At 40.5% G+C, this 17,204-nt stretch overlaps 1 protein-coding gene across 4 annotated transcripts in view; it reads right to left on the bottom strand.

Moving 5' to 3' along the window:
• Window positions 1-17,204, bottom strand: part of DPP6 (dipeptidyl peptidase like 6) — a 571,605-nt gene that overhangs the window by 327,538 nt on the left and 226,863 nt on the right. The window contains exon 1 of one of the 4 annotated variants that reach the window (XM_064703888.1): window positions 1,243-1,383. The exons of the other annotated variants lie outside the window; for them this stretch is intronic. Within the exon in view, the coding sequence (XP_064559958.1) occupies window positions 1,243-1,293 (51 nt within the window). The 5' untranslated portion in view covers window positions 1,294-1,383. Of the gene's footprint in view, window positions 1-1,242; window positions 1,384-17,204 lie in introns of those variants that run through there. 4 annotated transcript variants of the gene reach the window in all.

Here is a 17,204-nt window from a genome sequence, read left to right as displayed (position 1 = left end):
TTACAACTAAACCACTCCCAGAGCCCATTTAAGCTCCATGCTTTGACTACAGTAATTATCTCATGTCACTTAATATGATATAATATCTACTTATGCTTAATGGATCTGTTTTAATTTCTAAGGAAACTGCCTGTTTGCACAAATGAAACTTGTATGATGATTAAAATATAATTTTCACTCAGGCAATAACACTTTTCAACAAACAAAACCATAAATAGAGATGTTACATCTATTTGAAGACAGACTTATAAATGTGAATGTCCTCTAGTACTCAATGCCCTGACTATAAATTGCTGTATATTATGGAAATTAACCATTTCTCATCATTGAATATCAAACAAAATGAATGAATATAAAACCAAAGCTAAGTTAAAGTGATCAAATCAATGTTATCACTAAGCAAGTCAACTGAGCTTCAGATCAGGGAAAATACACATTATTTAACTAACAATGCAACCTAATTTACATAAGTAACTGATATCAGAGCCCCATCAGCTGAAAGCACACAAACAATTGTATTAAAAGACTTTAAAATTCCTTTTGAAATAGCTACTGTTTGCAGCAAATTTTACAATGAGAAAAACCGACCCCAAACTTTTCAAGGAAACCCAGTTCAGGAGACAACAGAGATGCCAATTCCACTTGTTGCACCACATTAACTTCACATTTTTTAAAAAATCCTCTGTTTAATTTCTCTTATTTCCAACCTATGAGACATTCAATTGTTGTGAAGTAAATATGACAATCTATTATTATTTAATCTGACCACCATGCCAGCTTCCAATGCTGCAAGGGCTTTAACCATATCCCACTTAGTTCAGCATATACCAGCTCTAAAATACAGCCTGAGGGGAAAAGAGGCTTGTTTGGGTTTTTTTTTGTAATGCCTTTTTTATATTCATCCAACCTTAAATGGCATTTTTAAAGGCCACAAAGGAAATCAGTTTAGCTTAGCTTCCTCAAGAGCTCTTACTGTATAAATGTTGTTGTTGCAAATTCTCGGAAACTTTTCTCAAAAGTCAAATAAACTTGAGTGCTTAATGTCTTGAGAAATTTGCGATGATGCAGCTAATATGCAAAACAACAAAAGAAAAAGCATACAATCAAACCCTGCAATAAAAGTCTGATCAAGCAATGTGCATGCAGCCAGACAACTTGTCCACAAAACCAGAATCATCTGCTTGCAATTTATTTGCTACCATTGCAATATTTCTAATAGACTGATGCATATTTTTCACTCACCCTCCATATTTTTTTAAATCTCTTCATTCTGGACAAATTGGTTTTGTTCATCTCTGAGGTCTGCAGATCAAACACATATCCTATGTGGCTGTAAACATATTTTACAACCAGGCAGGAGCCTAAAACAGCAGAGTGATAGATATTCTTGAAAACAGAGGCACTCCCTGGCTTTTAATGCTGCTTCCAACAACCACACAGTTCCCAGCTCAGCATAAAGTAACCAATAGCTGAACATAAGCATAAAAAAAAAGAAAGGAAAGCCAAAATCCCTTCTTTGAGATGATATAGGAAGAAGTCTTGAGCTATCCAATGCTTGATTTAGGTCAGTGAAAAAAAAAAAAAAGATGCTATTATGTCAGCCATCCAACTTTAAGATGACTTGTGAGCTGACAGTCATGGCACTTTAAAGCACCGTCATGATGAGTCTTTACAAAGGGATTGTTTTAATCCTATGGGAAAAAAAATATTAAAAAGTGAAAAAGAAAAAAACCCCAAGCTACTTAAGCAGTATGGAAATCACATGATGTTACAAAAATGTCTTAAATGTGCTGCAAGGGAAGAAAACTGAGAAATACCTTATGCAGTGCTTTCTACTTTATTTCTTGGTTTCTTTAAGGGTGAGAGATCTGTATTATGGTAGCCATCTACAGACCTGTCATTTTTCCTAAATTATTTTTAACTCTTTGCTTCTCTTTAAATAAAAATAAAATATCATATAAAACAGAAAACACAGAGATGTTACTTTTTATGTCCCCTGAAAATCAATCAGTTACTCATTAAATTGTACCAATTCTTTTAGGAAGGAAAGACATCAGTGAGAGAATCCAGGAGGGAGATCCCATAGAAAGTCATAACCATAAAAATTTTGATCACAGTTCATGCTACCCAGCTCATAGGACACTATATGAGAGAAGGACCATTTGGTTTTATTGTTCATACATCTGGGCTTCTTATGTTCCCTTTTATAACTTTAGGAAATGGAAAAGAAAGCAGAAAGCGTGTGAAATATCCCTCTCTGGTAAAACATAAAACCCCCTAACATATCACGAATCCATTTCTGGAATGAGAAAATAAGTTTGTTTGACAAGCATTGGCAGTTACAACTCTAAAGCTGATCTTCTGCAGTGTGGGAGAGCATAACTGGCCACCTCTACACAGAGGACAGCCTTTCGAAGTGTCAGCTCTGATTGAAATCCTGGGGGTATAACGCAGGTGCTGGAAGGAACTGCTCCAGCAGAGTTATAAAAGAGATTTGCTTTGAATATCTGGTGTTGTGACCGGCTCTCTCAATATGAAAAGGGGCATCCACCATATTCTTATGTGAATGATACTACTTTTTTTGTCACATTTTGCTATCATACTGTAGCACCCCATGAACTCTCCTCCCTTAGTCAATCCCCAAGTCCCCAGCCCTGGAACTACTCACCATAGAGTTAGCCCTCCCAAAGGGAAAAATAGACTCCCTCATGGACTTTTGTGTCCCAGCTTCCTCTGGTTTCTCCTTCCCCTCTCACTGGCTTGGCATCCCTGGTGGCCACCCCCCTTCCCCTGGAGGCCAGCCCCCTTGCCCAGCCTTAGCGCTGCCTCCCACCCCTTCCCCTTTACAAGCTGCCTGCTCCAAGTGGTTCACCCTCTTTCTAGCTGGGTTTCCTTTCAGGAGCTGTGTTACTCTGCTGGAATAAAACCTTGCAAAAGAGCCATTCTCACCTGTATCACTGAGCCAGTCACAGTGAGTGTTGAGTGGAGGTTTGACCATGTTGCCTGAACATCAACTCATCTTGCCTTTCTACAGGAGAGGTTTGCTGGGGACAAGAATTGGGCAGCAGCACCCACTTTTCTATTTGGCACCCAACATGGGTCTCCATACCATACATCTTCATCTTTGTGCTACAGCAGCACAAAAGGAGCATCACAACTCCTCTTCACTTCTTACAACACAGTATAACTGTACTTGATCAGATTACACTGAATGTAAGACCACATTGTTATTATATTGCAAGAGTACTATTGTCATTACATTGCAAGGGTTCCACATTGCTAGAGTTTTGTACCTCCTTGATGTTTCTTGTAGGCAGCTCCTCCAGGCACTGACTCTTCCTTGTCCTCACAGCAGCCAACTGACTCCAGTTCCCTCAACCAACCAATCCACTCTTTTATAACATCTTCTTATTGGCTGCAGCTGTGGCCTGTTAAAATCAGGCCTGCTCCTAATCTTTAATAATTAACCCAGCTGCAACTCTTTAGGGGGTAAGATTACTTTCTATACTACCTTTATTTACCTATATTCTATTCCCCTACAAGACCACATTTGATATTATGGTCAATAGTCACACAGCCCTTATGAAACCTTCTCTCTCCTCTTCAAGGAAAGGCAGAAGACTTGTGGGTCTGAACCTGTGATGTTCTAATTGTGCAAGGTGCCAAGCAAACCCACATGGGGATGTGCATTGACCTGGATTTTGGGACCTGACCCACACTTCCTAATGGCTGTGAGATGTTTCACTAAATGTAAGGATCCATTTCAAATGTGGATACCAAATTTAGTTTACATCAAGACCTGTTATGTGCTAATAGTGGAAATGACAGACTGGTCCTGTGCATCTAATTGATTATTTTAGTCTCACATTTAGTATTGGAGTCCTAATGTTGTTCCATGAGGAGCATTCCCATTTATTTTAATGGCAGTGAAATCTGACCTTTGTTCAATAAAGAATAAATGTGACTCATCTCATGGTTATCTGAAAGGACTAGCTATACCTCATCAAATTTCTTCATACCCCCTTAGTAATCAGCCTCTCGATTACCTAACAGTATTACAAACTTTTTCAGACCTAATTTTCTGTCATTCTGGAAACACACCCTTAATCTGACTGCCATTGATGGGATGGGTAATAATATTTCAATTTTCTCTGCATTTATTGTTAGTCAGATTAGTTAATGATTAGTTAGATGTAAGAGAATGTGTAGAAACCCTTCTTGACGTGATGCAATTAGTATTGAGGCCCCAAGCACTTCAGTCAAGCTCAGTGCAGACAAGTGCTGTTCTGGGAGCACGTGCTCTGCCTGCAGGCACAGCTGTGTGACTTCTGCATGGAGCAAACCCAGAGTGACAGATTTATGCAGATATGGGCCTGCCCACTAAGCTGGGTCACTCTCTGAGAGCTATTCTACTCTTTACTGTCTTTGTTTATGCACCACTAGACACCCACAGCTAAAAGTGCACTTTCCTGGACTCCAGTGATACCCAAAATGGAATGGAATCTCTCCCTGAAATGGTTCCTCTAACCAGTGGAAGAATGTGCTTCGTATTCCTTTGTCCTCAAAAGATGGGGATGGACTTCTGGCTTTCCATGCTGTAAGAAGCAAATTTTTTCATGAGAATCCTTTTCCTTGCTGTGACCAGGGCTGATAAACAACACAGCACATCCAGGCCAAGGTCAGGCCAAATGTGACTCTAGCTTGTGGATTTTTCCTTTGTCATTTGAATGTTATGGTCAGGAGAGAGGGAAAACATTTCTTCTGAATTAAAGCCACTGCAGAATCATTCAAAATGCTTTCACCAAGTTAAGGGCTTTTGACATTCTAATGTGCTGAAAAGTGGCTTTCAGCAAATTTTTAACATAGTTTCATGATAAAATCCTCATTCAGAAATAAACTGCTGTGGTTCATTCACTATACTCATTACTCTGGCAGAAACACTTTAGGAGAGCAGCTTCTCTCTGGACTCAGGAAGTCTGGAGCCCACAAATGTCAAAGCACCGGAATTTCCCAGGTCTTGCTGACAAGGTGAGGGGGTCTGAGGAGGTTGGAGTAGAGCCCAGCTATTAATGACTAAATTACTCTCATGTCCTTCAACTCCTTTCCATAAACTCTGACCTCTAAATAAAACTCCTTACAGCAAATATAAGATGTAAGTGTAATTCCTGTTCTCTCTTCACTGAACCATAAAACTTCTCCTGCATGACCTGCACTTTGGGAGAAACAGGTGAAGAAATGGAGACAAACACAAGTATAAAAAGAGTCATATTGATGTTTAAAAAAAAAAAAGCAGCAGCAACTGTCAAATTTCCCACAAGTTCTTACAGATGATACTTCAGTATTAACTTTCTCCATTTAGCTGCTTGGTGGGTTCCACATTTGTGCCATTGAGCAGTGGCTGCTGCTGCTGTGGGTTTTGCTGCTCTGCTTCCAGGAAGGTGAGATGCTTAGCTTTTACCCAGTAATTTAGTTAAACATAATGGAGTGAAATCATCCCAGAATATTTACTGCAAGCTCAAAATCCCACCTCAGCTGCATTTACTGAGTGCAATAACACTGTGTGTGTTCCTGTAAGTATAATTTGGTTCCTATAGCAGCTCTCAAATTAACAGAAGAGGAAGATTTGATTGCAGTAATCGATCACAGGATTACAAACCACCAGTGTGGAAGGCAGGGAAAACAAAATCTGCACTGCAAGGAGATACTGGGAAAGTCTTTGCTTTCCAGTAAAGGCTGAGAAATATTAGTAGGAAATCACAGAGCACTGCTGAAACCTCATTTGGATAGTGGATACAATTTTGGTCACTCATATTTATAAGAAATGAAAATAAAACCAGAACAGATGCAAATAATGGCTGGTAAATTATTGGGGCAGTGAAGAAACTGTCTCATGACAGAAACTACTGGAGCCTAATTAAAAATAAGGCTGCCATCTATTAATATACTGGGAAAGGAAGCAGAAGTAAGGAAAAGCTCTTTAACCCCAATTTTAACACTGACAGGGGCAGATATGTATTAACCAGAAAGAACAAATGCAAGCTAAAAATCAAAACATTATTTGTGACCATCCAAATCTGTGGTATCTTCCTAATACAAGCATAAAGGAATAAATGTTACACAAATCTAAGATCATTGTTGAGTGGTTTATGAGGGGGACAGGATGACAGACTGCCTGCATTATGACATCCTGAAAAGCTGCTACCAATTTCCTGCTCCTCACAGTGCTTTCCTGACAGAATTAGGCAAACATCTTTGCAAATCGGACCTGATGCTCAGCTGCACTGTGAGCACCAGCTGTGACCATTTTCTGCTCCCAGTGAGAACACACTGCCCCACAAAGTGATATTAGGACTGCTCTAACTTTCTCCATTTACCTGTGCAAGTCCCTGGGTCCATTTGGCACCTGCTCACCAGGACATGAGCTGATCAAACCCCTGTATTTTGGCAACAGCCAAATGCAGAATGTTCTGACAAGTACAGAAAATACAAAAATACAAACAAACAAACAACCAAAAACTAACAAAAAGCTAGCAAACAAAATCTACAAAAGAGGAAAAATATGTCAATCTGCAGTCCTGTTTGCTGATGATGTCCTTAGAAGTGAAAGAAGCAGAATCACACTCTGATTGCCATCACAGCTCATTTACTGACTCTGGAAATGGATACGGTACCCCAGAGCCACAGACCAAAACAATGAACAGGGAATGTGAGATTCCAAACTCATGGGGAAAAAAACAGAGCAAAAAGACTCCCTGTATTATAGCAGAAGTAACTGCTGGAAGTAAAAGGAGCAGAATTGGAACACCCAGCTCTCCATCTCATCTCATGAAGATTTTATAATGGCTTGGACATGTGTCAGTACAGCTGAGCTGTGATGAAAACAGGTGCAAACACACGAGGCCACAGTGAGAGGAAGATGCTGTGCCCAGCTCTGCCCACAGATGGCTGTGACTCATGGATGGAAGCCTGGAGAGAAGAATTTTCACACTTCCAGCTTTCCCCTGTCTCTCCAGCCTGAGCTGCCCATTGTAGCCTCTGAAGATGATGGCAGCTTTTGGCCAAAATACAGAAAACTGATGTGTTCTGTCCTTCCCTTGCCTCCAGGACTGGTTGTACTCATAAGCCTGCTCTGATCCTGCTGCATGCTCAGGAGCAGGGAGGTGGATGCCAATCTTTGCCTGTTCTCAGCAGGCAGATAAGTCACCCCCAAACAATATTTTCCTGATCCTCCTGCCACTATCAGGAGACTAAGGACAACATGCCCATTGCTATCACACACTGCCCATGGGAGCCACACAGATGTCTGAACACAAACTCCTGTTCACTTTATTGCAATAACCAACCCAGGAGACACTTTTAATGAAGTTCCTCCCTTGAGTGTGTAGCACACTGCAGTGTGCAGCCACCACGGTTATGGCAATAAAACATTGTGAGGTGGCTCAGAAAATTCATTTTTTACCAGGTTATCTTCAGGTCAGGTCAGTTCACCTATCCCACACTGATCTGGCTCACAGCAGGCCATTGTGTACAAACCATTGTGCTGGCAGGCTGGGGACAAGCAGGTCCCTTCTCTGGCTCTGCCTTCCAGCCCCTCATGCTGGGATTTCACTGAACTCCTGAGCCTGCCCAGTGCTTCATGGAAATACCAGCCCTCTCAGGGCAAGGAGTCAGCCGTTTGCAAGCAAAAAGCACTGGGAAGAAGCCACAGTGCAGCAGAGTGAGAGTACAGAACATCATTAGCAGCAGGAAATAATGTCTATTTAATGGTCTCTACTATTTGCATATATATTAACTCAAATGAATACTTCAGCTACATCCATGTGCTGTGCTAGAGAAATATGAAGTGGAAAAAAATGTCTTTTCTCATATAAGTAAGTGCACATTGGCAGGCATGGAGCCTTTGCAAAATGCAGCACCTATTTCTGCTTAGTTATTCCAAGTCACACTCAGTGGCTGATTTCCAGCCTGCAGGAGATGGAAGAGAGAAGGCTTGAAAGCAGCGTGGGCTCCTGGTGGAACAAGATAATCTGAGACAACCTGCCATCTCCACTGGCTGTCACTAAAAGGCCCCATTTGTTATAGATTTTATACTTTTAGCAAGCAGTGTCTTCATCAAACTCAGCTACACAGATTTTAGGATCCCAGTATGAGGTGTTTAACAGTTTCTCCTTCCCTCCACTGCATGTGTTCTGTCTCAGCTTGTATAAAAGCTGCACAGAAGAAAAAAGCAACATTGTCCAATTTTTGCCAGCCTGTTCAGACCACAGCATACAAGATATCAAACATCTTCATGGAAATTCACTGCCAAAAGTCAAAATCTTCTTACTCTTATTAAAGGTAAAATCAGACAGAGATTAAAGAGGTTTGTTTTTTTTTTTTAAATTGTGATTTCTAAATCAGCTCCCTGAAAATTTCCATTCTCACCTACATGGCAGATTCACAGCAGCACCCACTCCTGATTTGCACCATTGGGCTGGCTGTGAAGTCCTGATTCCTGGACCAGCACTGATGATCTGCGACATGCTGTGCATTCAGGAGCTCAAAATCTTGGACTCTGGTCTGCAGCAAAAAAGACTCAGGACTTTGGGGTCTCTTTCCTCTTTAAGCGACATTTGGACAAACCCTTCTTCTTGCTTGGGAGAAAGAGGGCTAAGAAAAGGAGCAGGAGAGAGAAATGGACAGATAGAAACACAAAAATCAGTCAAATCAACCCTCCTGAAAGGCCAAATATGCTAAAATTGTCGAATATGAATGGACAAGAGATGTGGGATCTATGGGAAGATGCACTGGTCAGAGTTACCAGATCTCTTTGAGCATCTCCTCTTTCCAGGCACTCTGCAGCTGGGGCAGCACAGCCAAGCAGAAACTTTCAGGGAAAGCAGCTCCAGGGCCATCCTCCACTGAGTTTTGGGAGTTTGACAGCTCACTGTAAACCTCTTCTATGTACAACAAATTACAGAAAATTATATTACACCTTGTTGTAAGAAAGTCCCAATTCTCTGGAATTAAATTAAAACAAACCAATTTACAAAGTAGGAGTAAAGAGCTAAGCAGTTCCTGTCAGATATTTTTCCATCCCTAGTTTAGAAACTTCCACTGATGGAGATGTGACAACCTTTGTAGGCAATCTAGCCCAGCAGCTAGAGCTGGAAAGTTATATTTCCAAGCTCATTATTCTATGCCACGTCTACATCAAGACCTAAGGATAGTTTTCCTCTTTGTCATTACTCTAGAGAGAAATAAAAAATGTCACTGTGTGTTCCTGTGACATCAGGCATTAAACAGTACCTGGGTTTATGCTTTAAAAATTAGTTTTCCATATATGGTATAGATTCATTCCCAGACTTTAGAGATGCTATTTTATAGAGACAGTTTCTATTTCTCTCCCTTATTAGGTACAGATAAAATTGTCTGCATTGTATTTAATGGTGCATTGCACTCTGTGTTTTGTCTTTCTAAATTGTGCTGCTCTCTGACACTGATTGGTGATACAACACTGTGCCTTGAAGATTTCTGCTTTTGTTTATCTATCCTGTGTATCCCTGGCTTGTTAGGAATAGTAATGGTTCACCAGCCCTGGTATTATTTTCACTGGAGTTACTCATCCACCTAAAGTCAGCTTGTCGTCAGTCACTGCAGGCAAAAAGACCATTACATGAAAGGTGAACAAATTAGACTTAAAGAAAATACACAGAAAGCAATTTTCTACCCCTAAGAATATAACCTGTATTTTAGATAAACAAAAATTAGATTATAAACAACATGAAATACAGAACAATTAGGACACAGATGCAGTGACTTTCGAAGGTGCCAGGCATGGGGAGGACAAGTCACTCTCTACATGCAGTGATTGTGCCACCATTCCCTCAGGGTTTTTCCTCCTTTAAAGGACAAATTCTACAGGGAGGAAGTAAAACCCAATCACTGCCCCTGTTCAGACAGATTTTTCATCTGAGGTCTCCATCAAGGTGACCAATTAATGTTAATCCAGAGGGCATTTTGTGTGATCAACCATTAGTGATGCAATCAACCCATTCACGGCTATCTACTGCCAACACATTTGGCTCATTATGAAGATGGATCATTTTGAGCTGCTAGTTAGAGGGAAAAAGCTTCTTATCCCACTCCCATAATAATTCAGACTCTGTTAGATGTAATTACTGATGGGCAATAAGGGAGGCTAAGGAAAGGGACAGAGTGAAATATGTCCTCAAGAGCCTTAAATGCTTTGGATCTTAATTCCTTAAAGCCCCTTATCATTCTAAAAATATTAGCTCCTCCAAAGGTGGTACTCATTTGGTGAAACACAGATGTGAGGTCTGAGCAAAGCCATCCTGGACACCTTTGGAAGTCAGTGGAGCTCAGGTCTGTGGAGTCAGGGGCTCCTGAAGGAGGCACCTAAAAACCCAGAAAGAGGCAGCACCTGGAAGTGCCATTATTGCTCTTTGGATTATAAAGGCATTTTAAGGTGACTGCATCAGACGGAAATGACTTTGCTTCATTAAAACAAATCCCGCCCTGTAAGCCTCCTTAGCAACATTTCCCCACCTCTGATAAAATCCTTCACATTGCAACCCTTGCCCATTTTTTGCACTTAAGCAAACAGGATTGGTGTGTGCATCTGGATGCAGGTGAGCACACCAGGACAGGAGGGATGATAAATGTGCCCAGGGCTGGGTACCATCAGATACCAGAGTCCCATAGGGAAGTGCATTTCTTTGCTCTATTTACTGGGAAAGCAGAAATGCTGGCAGGCTCCTTCTGCCACTGGATTTGCAAGCAGCTGCCCAATGACCACGTTAGTGGCTGGTTAGGGCACTTATAGCATTCTCTAAATGTTTCATATTTTATTCCTCCCTTGAAGCATCTGGTGTAAGTCACTTCTGGAAACAGAACATTGGACCAGATGGAGCATTAGTCTGTGACATTCTGATCTGGTAATTCCTATGTTAATTTTTATGACAATTTTGATGGGCATTGGCCACAGGGCCCAATCAGAGTCAATTTATTATAGGAAAATTCTTTTTTCCCCCTTTTCCTTTTCTATTGAGAAGCACTTATTTTTTTTTATTTAATGTTGATTTTCACAGGGCAGCACCTGTGGAGAAAAAAAGAGGCATTGCAGATTTCGGGAGTTAAGAGGTGAGCTCCCACTGCTGCCTCAGATGCAGAATGAAAAGGGGAACATTTTTTACCGTTGTTATCTGCAGATTTGGCAGATGTCTTTTCAACTATTTAGGAGCTTAAGTACTGTGAGATATGCACCAGTAAATGCAGTATTTAGTGGTATTACAGTCAGCATCATAAAGAGGCCTGAAGGTTCCCTTATGAACCCCAGTTGTGTTGGCTCAGAAGGATACAGAAAAAAGGCTATGATTACAACATGCTACATTTGCAGAAATGATCAATAATCCTGAGCATATCACAGTCCAAAAGACCCAGCACAAGTGATCATAAAGGGAAGTGATTTTCATCACATTTCTGAATATCAGAGTTCTTTCCATGCTACACTCAAGAATATAGGCCTCCCAAGCTATCAGGCACCATCAAAATGCCACTCTGAGATACAGAAATCTGTCCTCAACTGCACAAACACAGTCAGGTTATGCTGTGCCTCCACTTGAAGACAGTTTGATTGATCAATGTCAGCTATGAATAATACTGACAATTTTATAGCCACATAATTTTCTTAAATTAAACCTCCAGCTCCTATCTAGATACTTCTCCCTTATGTTGTTTGTGCTTATACATCCTTGTGATGCCAAGCTGTGAAAAATTATATGGGTCATATAATCTTTTCACTGTTCTTTTCTTACATTAATGTATTAATTCCAAAAACATAGAGCAAAAATATTAACAAAAAGATTCATGACTACACTTCAGTGTGGGTAGATGGGAGTCCTTGCAGGCATTTTAAGAGATTAGCAGTGCAACAAATTATTAGTTCCTCTAAATATCTGGTTCTGGCTAAAGAAACTAATCATATAAAACGGAATCATTAGCCTTTGGCAAACTGCCTCAGTTCCTGTTAGAACAGGCTGGTACAAGATGAGAAATTGAATGAGGTGGTTTGGATATTTTTTCTTTTTTAATAGCACAGGAATGCAGAAAAATTTTGCCCATTAATTTTCATCTACTGAATAAGGCCTGAAAACATTCAGTAAAAATAGATCTGTTGTTTTGCAGCTGTGTCCATGAAGGATTCCTTGTGTCTGTATGGCCATTTAAAATATACACTGTGATAGCACTTAAAAGTTAATGGGGATTTTCATGTCGTTTTTGTCAGGGTTTTGTTCCCTTAAGTTACAGTGATAAAATGGCAAAGTGGTGACTTATCCAACGAATTTCTCAGAGCTGCACCAGCAATCCCACACCCATCATTGCTTAAACAGAGATTCTGGTGTGGGTTTGTACCAGTAAGACATTCCATGGAGTAGAGAGGACACTAAGCTGTACCATCACTGGTGCCATCAGCCTGAGGTACATCAGAGCACCCTAAGGTGTGGAAACCCAGGGCACTGGGAATATTTCTCTGTCTGCTCTGGGGTGCTTTCACCCCCAGGGCAGCACTAATTTGACCCTCATTCATGAAGAAAGTTTCCCAGACTTCAAGATAGACTGGAATCCTCAAAAGTGTGAAATAGATTATAAAGAGTAGTGTAGGTGTCTCACTTGGTGAGAAATTGAGGTTTTGGGATTTTTAGTATGTTGCGGATGGAAGAAAGATGGAGGGCACAGGGTGTTGTCCTGGATTTCTTCTTCCTTCTTCTCCATGGGTTTGGGTGGCATTTTGTAATTGGGCAGAAGAGTCCCCATTGCAGCTCTGTGGGATCAGTTATTGGGTTAAAAGGGAAAATAATCCAGGTGTCAGTTCTTAATTGGATAGTTTAGTCTTAAAAGGCCTTGTAACAAGAGATTGTTGGCCATTTTGTGCTTTCTAATGAAGAGCTGCCCAACTCATGATTGTGAGACTGTTTTACTGATAAGAAATAATAAACACTTGAGTCTGAACATGAAAGTACCATCTCAAGTGCCTTCAGACCCAGAGAAACCAATACTGAGGCAAATGCTTCCCTTGTTCATAACACTAGAGCCCAAAAAACCAAGATTTAGGGACAAGAGGGTCCTGCCATTTCCTGTCACCCTATGAAAGAGGGACTTGTAGCTCAGAGAGCTCAGACAGAACAAAATTTCCTGCTGAAATGCCCCTTTTTCAGCTCACCCCTTTACATCTGTGTGACCTCCTTCCCATAACAAGCCTTTGGCAGAATTGTTTTTCTGTTTCACAATAGAAACCAGTTGGGCTAAACCCAGTCCCATGAGAGTGCATCTGCACAGGCAGCCTTGAGAGGGGGAATGCCCTGGGAGAGACTGTGAATCTCAAAAATGTCGCTTGGAGAATTTTTTCCTGCTACCTGAGTAGCCAAGTGTCTGATTTACACCGAATTGAATAATTTGACTGCATTTTTTCACATAAAGAATTGAAACAGCTTGAGATAAAGAGGTGAATACATGAATGAATGAATGCAGTCTCATAGAGTGAGTTCACAGAGTTCACAGCAAGCACCCACATCAGCAGTGGAAGCACCTGGGGATGCAGAAGGGCAACTTCTTAGAGGATGTAAAGGCACTCAGAGCTTGTATTTCATGCAATCACAGGATAATAGAATCATTAAGGCTGGAAAAAAATCTGCAGTATCATCAAGTCCCACCTTTGACCAAATACCACCAAGACCACTAAACTATAGCCAAAGTGCCACATCCTTTTGTGTTCTGAGCACTTCCAGGAATGGTGAGTCCACCACTTCCTTGGGGAGCCTGTCCCAATGGGCTCTTCCCATATCAGGGGGCATGGAAAATGCAGTTCTAGGAATTTGTCACCATCGTATTTTCTGTAAAAATCCCCTTGCCCAGGATTCTTCTCCTGGGAAGCTGAGAAGCCTCAGAGAAAAAGGAAAACAATAATTGTCTGATTTGCTTCTCCTGTGTTTTGCTGCTTTGGAATGTGTTAGGAGATTGTTTACCCACAGGTGATTGATTGGTTTCATGTGAATTGTTTTGACTTAATGACCAGTTAGTACCAAGCTGTGTGGGGACTCTGGAAAGAGTCACAAGTTTTCATGATTATCTTTTTAGCCTTCTGTCAGTATCCTTTTGTAATTCTTTTGCATAGTTTAGTATAGTATTTTTACATAAAATATAGTATCATAAAATAATAAATTAGCCTTCTGAAAACATGGAGTCAGTTCATCATTCCTTCCTGCCACTGGGCACTGCAAATACAAAAGGACTTCTTTAAAATATGGCCCAAATTTGCCTGTTGCCCCATCATATCACCCTGTATCTCCCCAAAACCACCCCTACAGCACCAACACTGCCAGTGTAGCACAGGGGAATGGAACCAGGACAGAAAAAATTTATAAGTAGGGGTAGGAAGGCAAGCCTGGAGCTAAGAGATATGGGATAAGAAAGATCCTCTTAGAGCACACCTGAAAAGATTGAAGGCCAGGCAAGAAAGAAACAGAGAATCTCAAGGAAACAGTGATAAAGCAGCCTGGTGAGAAGGATGTGAATAAGAGAAGGTTACAGGAGCAGGAGGTTGCTGAAAGGCAAAGGAAGATGCCAAGAGGAAAGATACCTGGTCCTGACAAAGTGGGAACAGACAGAAGAAATGTTATCTGGGGCAGAGCAGCTCCCAGAATAGAATATGATCTTCTCCCTTCTTTGGAGTAGGAAATGACAATTCCTATCTATAGACATGTTTGAACGACTTCCACATTTTTTTCCTTTATTTCCCCCTGTTGCCTCCATCAAAACCTTCAACTGTCTGAAGTCACATTAAGCAAGTTTTAATGTTCACATGGAGGATTCATGATTTGTGTGGGGAGTAAAGCACATTTGTGACATTCCCTTCACCTGCACAATGCTGTGAGAGGCTGGTGTGAGATGAGATTTATCCTCTGAGCTGAAGTGCTTGTGAGGGTCATCAGAGTTCAAGGAGCAATATATTAGTTAGTAAGGCCTGCTTTGGAAGAGTTCTGGCTCTTTTGTCAAGACAGATGATTTTTCTGAACTGATTTCTGAAAGGAATAAGCCTTTGAGAAAATCATTCATTCCATCCTGCATACAATAAACAATAAGAGGAAGAAAGAAATGGCAGCATCCTGCTGAGTTCTCTGAGAAGATATACATTTCATTTTTCTTTAAAATTACTATCAGAAGCATTGCTGGGCAATTTTTACCCATTCTGTTGATTTTGTCAAAATTTGCAATCTATTCAATAAATAAGTAGGATAATTAAAAAGAGGTTCTCTGTTGGATTTCCCAGACTGTTTGTTTCTTTGAAGATGCCTCTCTTTTGTTACTACTGGAATTAGGTGAACTGTTACAAGATTTTGGGAGTCTCTTGTGTGTCTATCATAGAGAACATTGAAGTGGTCTCACCAATCCAGTGAAAAAAAGATCCCAAGAGAGATCAGTTTTGTCACTGGAAACTCTTTCTCCACAAGTGATGAATTTTGGAATGGCTAAAAAAAAAAGTGGGATTCCTGTGCTGTGTTTAAGCTCCTAATTTATAATACGTGCAAACTATTGGCAAATATGTGCTTTCTCAGTCTGTCTGCATCCATTAGACCCTAATTTGGATCGTGTAACAGCCATCAGATCTGAAGTGTTTTTCCCATCCTTTGAGAAGGAAATTAAAATTTTTAAAACTAAAAAAGGCTGATGAAGAAAATTACCTATTTTGTAAATATGGTCAGTCAAGAGGAAAATCAGACCAAAAATATTCATGCTTCTTCAGAAGAACTCTGTTAATGCAGCACTTCCAGTAAAATTAAAAGAAGGGGAAATATGACAGAGCAGCAAAACTTGAAGAGCTAATATTAATGACTCTACCTCTTGTAATGATCAGAGGGAACTGTCTAGACCTGGAGACCTATTAAGTCTTTGAGAATAAGCAATGCCTCCTTTTGAGAGTGAGAGGTTCAATTAAATAATCTGAGTGAGTTTTTGGAGGTTTGGCCAAGGCAGCTTATCTATGGGAGACTGCCTCTGAAATGAGCCTGCAGGCCCCAGTGGAATGTGCTTGGCTAAAAGGTGGCAAATTCCATCAAAATCATTAATGATATTACTTTCTGAATCCTGGAGTGCAGAGGATACCCCTGGGCTCAGGAGTGGTGAGATGAGCTGAAATAAAGCACTGAGTCTGTCAGAACTCAGTCAAGCTTCTAAAAATAGTGCTCAGGGTTTTATTCATGGGTGTAAATTACTTAATTTCAGGTCCCTTCATGCTGTTTAGCTCCCAGCAAGGCTGGGATTGGCTTTCTGCCATACAGATGACCCTTGTCTTCACTCAGGCACGTGAACCTCAGGAAGAAACCAGTGAGAAGCAGCTCTGAAGGGAAACTGAGGCAGAGGGGACTGCAGACAGGGTGACACCAAAGAGTGCAGAGTAACCATTGGATGTACTTTCAACACTGACTCTTTAGGAACTCTTATTTATTCTCAAAATAGGATGGGGGTTTTTTTGCAAATTCTTGATTTACATTTTCCTTTTTTTCCCCTGATGTCCAGGTACTAATTTCCTGTGTATGCTTGATGTATGAGTTAAATACATTTAGCAAGCATTTTTTTTTTCATCTACTTTTGGAGGTGCATACACACATGTCAACCTTTAATTTATGCATATGCCCAGGAGTTCCTTTTTGCCATGGTCCACCTGGCCATCCAAAAGCCAAATGCTATAAATTGATTGGCACAATGAAGGTCATTGCAGATTTTGAAAGATTCTTTCAAGTTTCATGTGAGGGAAGAATGTGAGAGCTCATTACACGTACCAGGCAATAATCTGTTGCTTACCCTTCTTTCATAGTAGCTAAAGTTCCTTGTGATAATTATTACCTCTCGCAGAGAAGTTTTTCAACACTCTTTCCAATATTATTCACTAGGCCTGGACAAACAAAAGAGGCTAGGGGGACTCTGTTTTTTCATTTGAATTTTTCCTTTTAAACTTTTACTACATTTTGCCCTAGGAATTCCATTGTCATCAGGATGCTATTAAATTAAGGGCACTAGGGAATCTCTTTGAGTTTGAATTTTCAAAGGCTCTACTATGCTTATTTTTTGCCTTTTTCACCAATATGTGCACAAGAGTTCTCCAGATTCAATGAAAAAATGCAAATTCTCCTATTTTTATTAATTTT

Source organism: Zonotrichia leucophrys, chromosome 2 (genome assembly GCF_028769735.1).
Source record: "Zonotrichia leucophrys gambelii isolate GWCS_2022_RI chromosome 2, RI_Zleu_2.0, whole genome shotgun sequence".
NCBI classification, from domain to species: Eukaryota; Metazoa; Chordata; class Aves; order Passeriformes; family Passerellidae; genus Zonotrichia; species Zonotrichia leucophrys.
This window is presented reverse-complemented; position numbering and strand designations above follow the sequence as displayed.